Below are 11,863 nucleotides of genomic sequence, written 5' to 3'. Positions count from 1 at the left end.
CAGTCTTTGATAAACAGCTCAGTTCCATTGGCAATAATGGCCAACTAAATACCTACAAAGATTGATAAGAAACTTTGAGCCCTGCAACAGTCGTGAGAATACAGTGGAATTCTAATGCTGAAGGTTAGATTGAAAATATGTATAATTTACTTGATTTCCCTCCTCTTTTTTTTAACTATGTTTCCATGTGGTTTTAGAGTAGATTTTGAAACTCTAGTGCATGAAAAGTAATGTTTCTGCAGTTGTCTTGGGAACAACAGTGAGATAGAATATACATTCCCTTTTTCAACAGAAAAGTAGAAACAAAATTTCACAATGTCTAACACAGGGAAATTCTCCCTAAGAGTGAAGTGGAGATAGGAAAACCTTTCCCTGGTTATGACAAGTAACAAAATAGCATTTAAAAGAAGACTAATCAAACTTTTTAGCAGTTAAATACTTGTATTAAATGTCTCAACTGGGGCAGAAAAAAAATTATGGAAAGCAAAGACGTATTTCATGGTTTGACATATGCTAGTCAATTCAGCAGAAAGCCAAAAGACCTTCAGTATTGCATTTATGATTTGTTCATGAAGAGCTATCATAGCAGATGTGGATGAGTGCATCTATTTCTGTTATTGAAGGAAAAAGTAAAGATCAAAGTGTGCCAATAACATTTTATTAATTTGTTTGGAGTCAAATAGGTTGATGAACATTTCTGAAATGTGATTTTAATGGCAAAAAAAAGTCTGTGAAGCAGTGCTAATCCACTTTTAAGTGTGATGCTGGAATATTAAGAATAAAAAGGAAAAGAGTTGTATTTATTGGTGTGTACGTATTGGTATGATCTACCTAATTTCTTCTAGTTTTCGAATTATGTAGTACAATCCTTCTGAAAGGCTTGTGAGCAAAATAGTAGCTATCACTTTTCTGTAGCTATTAAGTACTATGTAGGTAAAACCTAAAAAGTCCTCAAATGCTGTAAGTGTTCCATTACTGTTGACTGAATTCTATATAGCAAGCTTGTGAAATAATGGTTTGCATACTAAAATGTTTTTGAGTAAGTCCTGGCATGATGGTTTGATTGCTTGTTTTGGTATGTCAGTCCTTACTGACTCTTTAATCACACTTAAAATGTCAAATGAAGGGAACACTATTTTTAATACTGGTACTTTGATGGAAGAAGAATCTTAAATCTTACAAGAGGAAAGAATTGCCAAACAAGTCATAATTAAAGGTCTGAGCAGACCAGGAGGCTTGTAAAAACGTTCTGTAAATTTTGATTTTAATGTGAGAAGGTTTTTCCAGTCCTTTGGAAGAAATGCTCTTGCATTTTAGACAGTTCCAAAATATTTATGAAATGTTATTTCTCTTAGTCAACATCAAAATTGTGTTAGCCGTATCTCATACTGTATTTATTCTGTAGGTTAGATGCTATCTGCAGGTTCAGTTGCATTTGCTTTTCTTCAAATATGCAATGTCTGAAGATTTTTTTTTCTTTAGTCTTACTCATTCTTCCATTTTATTGTCAGAAGCGCTGAGTGCCCTCTGTGTTTTGGACTTAATTGCTCTTCTTTATATGAAGTTTTAGACAGCTTCAACCTGTCTATAGCAGACCTTGCTATTGTCTTTAGTTATGAATTTAAATTAAATTAAAACTCTTACATTTTTTTCTTGCTGTCATCCTCTTGAGAGTTGTACCTTGCAGTCTGGCTTTTCTCCAGAGTAAAATATACGTTTATGTATAGAAACTGTATTTTAATTCCAAATTTAGAGACAAGTAGAAACTTTTTTCTTTCATGGAGGAGAAAAAAGAAATTATGTTGTAAAATTAGACTTTCCTGTTTGCTGAAGGGAGGTATCCTTTTCTAGGGGAAACACATTGCTCAATTAAAAAAACAGAAACAAATCTCTATACATGTATTTTTAATAATTGAAGAAATTGTGCCTCTTCATTGACTGCAACGAGCTGAGAATGGAGGTTTCTTGTTTTCTACTTTCATCTGTTATTTAGGAATCTTTATAGCTATGTGAATCATAGTCCGGATAGGGTTGGAAGGGACATTAAATATCATCTAGTTCCAATCTTCCTGCAGTAGTCATAATTTACTGATAATAGTTATTTGAATGTAGCTTGATAATCAATTATATAACGTGTAAGATGAACGTGTTAGGCTGCAATGCTGCCTATATGCTGCTGATATATTTTATTGATAATGTTCCAGGTGTCATTTTTCTGATTGTTCTGATTGCCAGAATTAATGTTTAGCTTTCTTTTTTAAATTTATTCTGAGTTTCCTAGTTGAATTTTAGCTTAAAATGTAGATGTCTGCTGCTATTGCAGGTTTTCTTCTTGGGTACTCCTTTAAATCTATCAGCAAAGCAGAATTAGACATTAACTGTTTTATCTCTATTTTTATTTTGCTCTCTGTTCTGCAGTTTGTTTGTTTGTTTATTTATTACTTGATAATTAGGAAGTTAAGAGCATCAGTGATTATTCTACCTTTCCAAGCCAATTTGTTTCAGGGGTTGCCCCTCAGACTGGTTTCAAGGAATCGTACTTGGCGCAGAGGTATATTCTGATTGAGAAAATGGCTAAGTGAGAGAAGCAATATCAGTTTCCCTAAAGCTTTAACCCTGTAAAGTCATTCAATTTATATGGCATGTGAGCAATGCTCAGTCTTCAGAACTTCATGGGAGAGATTTGTTTCCATGCATGGCACTTGCATTTCTGCTTAAATAGGAAGGCCTTTGTTCACTTTTTGGTTTACTAACAGATTAAACTAACATGGGACAGAACACGTTCACTGAAGGCATATATTCACTTGGGTAGCAAGCTGTGGGAGTATGAGGGCTAACAAAATGACGTATTTATGTATTTATGTGATTTCATATTGATGAGTGAGGTTTTTATGATGATTTATGTCTGTTACAGAGTTACAGTTTGACAATTGGAACCACATCTTGGGAAGCACACTTTGTTGTAGTAAGTTCTTATTCAAAAGTTATGGCTTGCTATTAGTAGTTATACCCTAGTCATTTGTTATACTGGGAAGGGCAGAGAAATAAGAAGTTCTGAGAGTTGAAATTAGTTTGTAGCAGCATTGTATACGTTTAAATAAAATAATCAGTTGAAGTAAATGCTTATGTTCCTTACAGATTTTCTACCTGGATCCCATTTTCTGTGACTAAGGAATAATAAGTCATTTAAATGAAATAAATACATAAATAAAGTAGGTTTGTATAACAAACAAAGGGCTATTTCATTAGCAAAAGGGCAGAAGAAAATATTACGGTTTGAATTTATTTTTTGGCCAGATGCTTTACAAAGTCTGCCTCAAATAAAGACATGGCTGTATTACCTATTACTAAAATTCTATTACATTCATAAGGTAAATTAATTGATTTTAATGTTTAGCAGAATAATGCATTCTGTATAGATTAAACATTTTGTGAACCAATTTGCTTGCTCAAAACTTCCAAGGGGAGACTATACGACTGTATATATGTTTCTTTAAGTCTGTTTCTCTTCTCACTGATGTTCAACATCTTTACCAATGACCTGAATAAGGGTTAAAAAGGACTCCCAGCTAGTTTGCTGATGATATGAAGGCGGGAGGAGTGGCTGATAGACCAGGAGGTTGTGCTGCTGTTCAGTGACACCTGGACAGGCTGGAGTTTTGGGCAGAAGGAAACCTGATGTGGTTCATCAAGGGCAAGTGAGAAGTCCTGCACCTTGGGAGGAATAATGACATGCATCAGTGCAGGTTAGGGGCCGATCTGCTGGAAAGGAGGACAATGGGTTGGCCATAAGCCCTTGGGGCCAAGAAGGCCACTGGTATCTTGGGGTTAATCATTCCCCTCTGCTCTGCCCTGTTGAGGCCAAGTCTGGAATACTGTATCCAGTTCTGGGCTCCTCAGTTTAAAAAAAAAATACAGAGAATTTCTGGAGAGAGACCAGAGGAGAGCCACAAAAATGATGAGGGACCTGGAGCATCTTCTTTACAAGGAAGGGATGGGAGACCTGAAACTGTTCAGCCTGGAGAAGGTTAAGAGGTTAAGATTTTGTCAGTATTTATAAATATTTATTTAATGGATGGAAGCCAAGTGGATTGGACCACTCTCCGTGGTTCCCAGAAACAAAACAAGGGACATTTGGCACAAGCTGAAACATGGAAAGCTGTGTACAAACATGAGGAAACATACAAACATCTGAGGGGTGCAGAGCACTGGATCAAGCTGCCCAGAGAGACTGTGGACTTCCCTTCTCTGGAGGTATTCAGAACCAATCTGTATGCTTTACTGTGCAATCTACTGTAGGCAATCTGCTGTAACAGGGGGGTTGGACTCGGTGATTTTGGAGGTCCCTTCCAACCCCAATGATTCTGTGATCCTGTGATGTCAAATTTCTTCTAGACTTTAATCAAAGCAGTATCACAAGCAAGTACAATTGTGTACTGATGGAATAAACAGCTCTGAATGCACATCCTTTTCTGTGCTCTTTAGTTGTAGTTGTAAACACAGTTATATTTATCTTATTTATGTAACAAAAGTGTGTGGCCTAGTTTTTCTACAATTAGTTTTATGGTGTATATGCCTTGCTAACTATCCTTTTGAATTATTCACATCTAAATTTTGGTAAACTGTTCCAACTTTGCCATGCAGACAGTCTTGTCCAATTCAACAAAGGTAATAATCTGTCATGTTCCTCTTAGAGAAGAGAGCTAGATGGCTCTTACTTTGCAAATCTTCCTGAAATCTTTATTAATAAGCTAAATATTATTCTTCTAGAGTAGTGTCTTTTAGTGTTAGCAATGCATTTTTAAACTGTGTACAGCATAATTTTTATTATGTTATCTGTGGAACCCAAAGTCAGCTCAACTTTGGATTTGAGATTATGTATCCTGTTTAATTTGTTCAGGAAGTCATATGCTATGGTGGAGTACTGCTTTCTAGGTGCTTAACACATCTAAAATACTTTTCTTATCCACTTCTTTTATTCTTCCAGTCTAACATTTTTCTTTAAAAGTTCTTTTTCTTTCACTTTTTTTAATTAATTTTTTTTTTTTCCTGGTCTGTATTATAAGATTGAAGACCTATCTTGTCTTCAAGCTTTTACTTTTAGGTGAGTACAATTTTTGATGAAGAAAGCTTCAATTACTCTTGAAAGTAAGCAATAATTTTGAAATGATCTGGTAATACTCATTTTCCATCATGTTCCCTGCTTGAAATAGGATATGAGTTGTATACATTTATTGAATTTTCCATAATTAAAACTTAGTCTTCTGTGAACATTTGTGTATTTTGTATCTACATTTATTTTCCTGTTGTCTAGAGGTTTCTCTGCTACTGGAAGCTGAGTATTTCAAATGATGTTTATGGTATATTCTCATTGTTATATTTAATAATAAATTTAATTATTAAAATTAATCATCTAAAATGTTGAGTAACATTTCTATTTTTATTTTCCCTAAGCACTAAAATTAACTTGAAACAGAGTAAAAAGAAGAAAATAATGGATAGCGATATATGCTTGAAAGTACACATTATTTTAGTTTTTCTTGTATATTATTGCTAATTTATGATTGTTCTTGATCTTATATATAACATCTTTATTTGCCTAAACTAAGCTATATTTGGCATCTAAACAAATTTTTAATCCTTAAATTGTTAAAAAATCACACCTCTCTTTATGAAGGGGAATGAACAATATGCACCACTGTCTTGTCTTGTAAAGGATACTGCTGAGGAAAATTGAGTGTTTATAAACACATATTTATGTGTTTTTAATTTTTTTTTTTACATTTGGACTTAGTGTTCTATTAAGTAGAATAAGTACTTGTACTGAAGATTTTTATAACCTGAAAAGATCAGATTAAAATACCCTAAGTTTATTACAGTATAGTTAAAAATGTTTTTTTCACTCTTTTTTTCTAGCTATGGATAAAGAATTATTTTGAAAAACTTAAGTTTTTAACACTTATTATAGAACATATGGAAATTACTTTTATGCCGTGATTAATACTTGTCATCTGAGATTCTTGTGACTTTTTTTCTCTTTGCAATTCTCTTCTTTGTGCAAGCAGTAGCGCAATACTTTGTCCTGTGAAATTGTTCGTTCTTTTTTTTCCTTGAGGCAGAAAGCTACCTCTATTCTGTAATTAGTGCTTCTCAGTAAGGGGTAGTGCAGTGTAGAAAAATCATAAATATATTTCTTATAACTGGGAACATTTTGCTGAAAGCTGTAGTGCTATTTGGGCCTGAGAACAAAAAAGAATTACAGTGGACATGGATACTTCTAATTTGGACAGTAGCCCAGAACACCTATTTCTTCCACTCCTTATGAGGTGAGGGAAACTGTTGAAAAAGAGATTTTTGTCACTGCTGTCCTGCTTGCAAGATAGAAAACAGAAAGATGAGAATCAGGCTATGTAGGTTTGGTGCTGACTTGGGGAAGAAAATCATTCTCCTTGACTTTTTATTGCAATAGTGTGCACTTTCTCAGCAGTGAGAAAAAGCTGCCATTAAATGGTTTGGTCTTTGGAAGGCAGTTCTCATTGTATATGACCATTTTCTTGTCTGTTTCAGCTGGAAATTTGAACAGTTTACTGCACTGGTAACAGAAGATTCTAGTTTCATACGTCCTTATAGCCAAGGAATAGCTTTTTCACTGGATGTATGAGAGAATTAAAATGAGAAAGTGTAGGGCAGTCAATAACGTTGTCAAGGTTTTGACTGTGTAATTTCCTGTTACTAATAAGTTTTTAACAGCTGTAGTGGAAATGCTAAGTCACAGCCTGAAGCAGTGACTGAGTACCTGGTGGGAAGGCAGAGCCAACCCACGGGGAGTTCAGCTGCATGCAATTTACCTGAGTGATTAGAAGGGGTGGAGCCAGGATCCACCCCTTCCCAGACCTCATTTAAGGATTGGCAGTGGAGACAAGGGTATTTTGCTGGAGATTCCTGTGTACCTGAGGCCTTTGAAGGTAAGCAGATTGTTTCATTTCTGTGCTCACAGCTGTTACATTTGAGCAAATCCTTGCTTTCTGCAGCCTGTGACCTTGCTACTGTGCTGTTATTGCTGTGCTTTTTGTTGTACTACAACATCCTCTCTAGCTGTGATAGCAGTTAGGTCTTACAGCTGTTAGCGTGGTATGTTCAGATTCAGTTGTTTGTGCTGAGGGTGGGATTTCTATGTGCTGTGTTCTCAGAATACTTAGTGAGCAGCGCCAAAGAATACAAAAAGCTTTGTGTTGTGTTGAGGCCTTAACGATTGCAGACAGGGATTTTTGTGGCTGAAATGTGCACAAAATCCACTATCATCATTTCAAGTGTAGTCCCACTCAAGGGCAGGGATGTGTCAATTGAAAGTGTCACTGTAATTGAAGCATTGCAATGTGATGCTCATGAACTAACTGGAGATTGAAAGAGGCTGCTGTTACAAGATTTGGAAATTATCCAGGGGGCAAACAGAATAATATTAAAGATTAGCTGATAGAAGTAACTTTCCCACCTGATTCATGGTCATAATGTCTGTGTACAGCTTTCAGTGTGGAATTCTTCTCTCCAGAGTTGTTTTAAAATGAAGACTTTTTCTTTTCCTGTATAAAAGGGGTTATTTTTAGTTTGTATGATATATATTTTTTTCAACATGTTAAGTTATTAAGCTTGCTGAAGGGAACTATCAAACTGCTGAAGTTCCACTTGAAAGGCTTTCATGAACTATATATTTTTTTTTATTATTTTTTAGTTTTCTTTCTCTCCAGACTTAGGATATTAGAAATTTGCTGCATTGTTCTGGTACATTTCAGTGCATTAGCTACACAGCTCAGCTGGCAAGATTTTGTTGTTGGCAACCAGGCTATCCAGAGAAGATGAATCATCCAATTTAATATTCTTGGACCATGTAAGATCAAGAATGAAAAAGCATGTGTGTACATATATCTGTTTTCCCCTTGAAGACAATTGTAGAACATCAGAAATGCTTTACAACTGTGAATATACATTTACATTTTTTATTTTTATTCATGTATTTTTTTTAAGTAATAGGTGTTGTGATATTTGTTAGTCTTAGTTAACAAATATATCAAGAGGATTCAGCACATTATCAAAAGTATCTTTGTGACCAGTAGCTCTGGTTTTGTTGGACTCTTGGTTGTGCGTGTGAGTACAAGTTAAAGTAGAGAATGTCTCTTTTTCTCAGTGTCTTCCTGTGTTTAATGTCTGTTGAAATAATTGAAATAATGAGAGGTTTCAGAATGGATCTGACCTCTATACAGACTGGTGGTTCTTTGTTGACCTTTAGTCTGGTAGGAGTTAAAATTGGTATATACATATGGGAAAATTTAGTGTTCTATGTAACATCCGTAATTTCAATTTTGAAACATACATGTTTTCTTCCTTAATCTGTGGTCTTGAAATAAAGTAATGGTGAAAGAATATATGAATTTTGAGACAAACTATGAAGGAAAAGAATTAATTACTGTATGTTTTTTTGAAGAACTGGATGATATCTTCTAGGTATGACAGAGGGGATGAATGGACATTGTTGCTACTGAGACAAAACCTGAAGAATTACAATGTGTAATCAGTTATCAGAGGGAAGATTACAGCTGTTAGTTGCAAGAGGAACCAAGGGACAAAATCTATTAATGTTGTTATTGATTGTTTGTTTTACGTAGTGCCCAGAGGGCTCAGCTGAGGCTAGAGGCCCCTCTAATGCTGCTGTACATGCGCAGTGTGTCTCAGTTCCTGCCTGAAAACAAAGACTCAAATAGGCCAGATAGAGAAACACTGAGGTGAGATTAAGGGGCAAAGAACTGAAGTAGTGACACAGAGAGGGTTTGTTCTGGACTCTTCAGACTAATGATGATTTAAGATATGGGAACCTAAAGAACTGTGCCATTGAAGATGAATATACAACGTGGATATGATGTGAGAGGATATGTGATGTCAGTGCATAGATTCAAGGCCTAGTGGACAGAAGATGGAATGCAAAAAGGTGAATTTATTTGCAAATTACTGGATAGTCTTTAACAGAAATATGTTAATTATATTAAAAAAAGAATTGTCTAACTGGAAGTTCCAAATGGTGAACGCATGGCTGATTTGAAACCTACAAAGAAGTTAAAATTACAACTGAATAAATATAGGAATCCTCTGAGAATGTTTCCAAGGAGATATGAGTTGTCTTTGCAGGTAACTTTCAATTATAATGTTGTCTCTTCTGTGCTACAATAAAAGACATTTTTTTTCATGTTTATAGATTTTTATATATTGTCATTTTGTATTAAAAATGTACTAACATACATGGGTGGTCAGTAGGAATTTTCTTTGTGCTTGAAAAATAGGATTATTTAACTGCCATGTCTTTGCAACTCTATTCTGTAGTTAGCTTCTGTTTAAGGAGTCAAAGCACACTGAAATTTGTTAAGATGGAATATAGACATCCTTAGTTATGAAAACTTATGCAATGAAAAAGAACAGTATTCCATGCCATCATAATTTAAACTCCTAATTTGCACTATAGAAGCAAAAACCTAAGTACAGTAGCTAGCTGCTGTACTCCCACCCTGAGTTTTGATATATAATTGTTATTGTAGGATTTCTTGGTTAAAATAATTAAGGGGGGGTAATTCATTCTAAGGATCTGTTTATTCTGTTAGGAATGTGTACCCAGTGGAAAGAGTGGGAAATCATTTTATGATTTTTTTTTTTTTTTTGAAAATTAGCAACCTAAAGAGCAATGGGGATATTTTCTGTAAAGCAGTGTTTGTAACTTGAAATTAGAGTAGGGAAAGCACTTGATGGCTTAATACAATGGAACTTGTTCTTTCTGCGTGCTACTTTTTAGTAATTTTTGCACTGATTAGGATTTTCCACTTTCAAATACAGTGGAAATTGTACTTTTACAGCTATATCTACTCTCTGTCTTTTCCAAGTTAACTTAGTTTGTAGATGGCATGTCAGGTGTTAGTGGGATAGAAGAAAAATAGAAGAATGAAAGATTTAATAGTCTCAGTTCATAACCATAACTGGCATTTTCCCTGGATTTAATGACTCACCTGAAATATGAATGCATATCTGTGCTGGTGAACACAAAAGGCAAATAAAAGCAAAGATAAGCAACCTGTAATGCACTGCTTCTAAAATAAGCAGAAATACCATATGAAGTTATAATTTGAAGATTTAAGCAAAATGGGTATGTCACTCAGCATGAAGTACCAACTGTTTCCAGCTTATTTAGTATGCAAGAACATACTTATGGATGACTCACAGCTAAAATGCCTTACATAAGATTACCGAAGTATTTAGTTCACTTCAGGTGATGGAAAGATACCATAAAAATAGTAATAAAATCTTTATCTGGATGCTTTCCTTGATTTATACAGTGTTGTGTTTGTCAGACTCTCTATTACATTCATGTATATATGCTTTTATCCTCTCTATGGATTTGAATCATGCAAATAATGACTTAAAAGGAATAGTTGAAAAGTTACGTGTGGATGTAATTTTGTCTATGATTTAAGGTCACGAGTTCACCCAGCCAGGGAATTAGAAATAGCAAGCTGAAGCAGGGTTGCTTTAAAAGAAAGACTGTTCTATGACTTCAATTCTTGTGAGCATAATGTTTCAAAAATCTGTTTCTACTTCACTCTGCATCAGTACTCTAGTGAAGTAAGATAGACTTTTATCATTCATTGCAGAGCTTTTATATATTGTACCGATTTATTTACTATAGATTAGAAAAAAATAATGGAAGTAATAACGAAGACCAGGGATTCATTTAACTCAGTATGGTATCTCCAGTAGTGTTCAATAACAGATAATGAGGAAAAAGAGCAAAAGTGCACTTTGTCCCTGCTATGTGCCATCAGCCTGTAGTGATTTGTGATTCGTGTCCTCAGCAATTAGACTCAGGAGTGGTGACACTAAAATTGGTAGCAATATGAGCTTTGCAGCTGAAATGGAGAGTGCATGAAAAAGCATTGCTCTTTGTTTTGAAAATACAAAGCTATTTTGAAGCTTTGTACAGCTATTTTGAAGCTATAGTGTTCAATAACTGATGATCCCTAGTTGTGATATGGGAAAAAGCAGTGAATCATGACTGAAAATATTACTGCATGTGTTTGTAACTACTGTACTAATTTTTGTTTCACAAGCTTTTATGCAAAAGATGCAGTATTTAAAAACAAAATCAGAAGTTTTCAATTTAAAAAGCAAAAGCCCCTTTTTTATGTTACACAGCTGTACAACAGTGACATTTTTTGAGATTTTCTATTTCCCTGTCCTTTTCTTCTCTGTGTATATTTCTTCAACAGTTTTGCATTTCCTGTCTACCTTTCCCCTGATTCTTGGTGTGCCCTTCTGTGGAAGAATTTACACTTGCAGATTTCCTGGCTTTTATAATCAGAGATACAAACAGCAAAATCTGCATGTGACCTGCATTCTGGAGGCTGCCTGACCCTTTGAGCATTAACAGCCCACTTCATCTCTAGCTGTGTTTGTTAAGAATGTTCGGGACATTAGAAGTGCTGTCAAGCACGCTCGTGATTTTCACCTGAAAGGAAATCATTGCTACTTGCTTATTGTGTTTTCATGTTGAAATCTTTTTTGTCATGGATTCAGTGCTAAGCATTTTGATCTCGGCATCTCAGCACGTGTTCATGTGGTTGGGCTGGGTGTGGTGAAGCCCACAGAAATATTGCTGTGAAGGGCACAGAGCGAGGAACTGCAGCCTTGCCCAGTTGGCTGCTGCTGCTGAGGCAGGGAAGTCCAGCATCTGTGATGACAGGATGTGCTGGGTCCTGCTCAGCTGGAGAGAATGTATGGGGTAGGGGTGAGGAGCCTTGAGGAAATGAATACGAAACTAGATGCTGTTTTT

At 35.2% G+C, this 11,863-nt stretch overlaps 1 protein-coding gene across 1 annotated transcript in view; it reads left to right on the top strand.

Moving 5' to 3' along the window:
• Positions 1-1,954: 1,954 nt before the first annotated feature.
• The window catches only part of RYR2 (ryanodine receptor 2), a 347,696-nt gene continuing 337,787 nt past the window's right edge, over positions 1,955-11,863 (top strand). Inside the window, 2 exon segments of the mRNA XM_031552189.1 lie at positions 1,955-1,960; positions 2,915-2,965. Coding sequence (XP_031408049.1) covers positions 1,955-1,960; positions 2,915-2,965 — 57 coding nt within the window.

This window comes from Meleagris gallopavo, chromosome 2 (genome assembly GCF_000146605.3).
Source record: "Meleagris gallopavo isolate NT-WF06-2002-E0010 breed Aviagen turkey brand Nicholas breeding stock chromosome 2, Turkey_5.1, whole genome shotgun sequence".
Lineage (NCBI taxonomy): Eukaryota > Metazoa > Chordata > Aves > Galliformes > Phasianidae > Meleagris > Meleagris gallopavo.
Note: the sequence above shows the minus strand (reverse complement) of the source record. Positions and strands in the feature narration are given on the sequence as shown.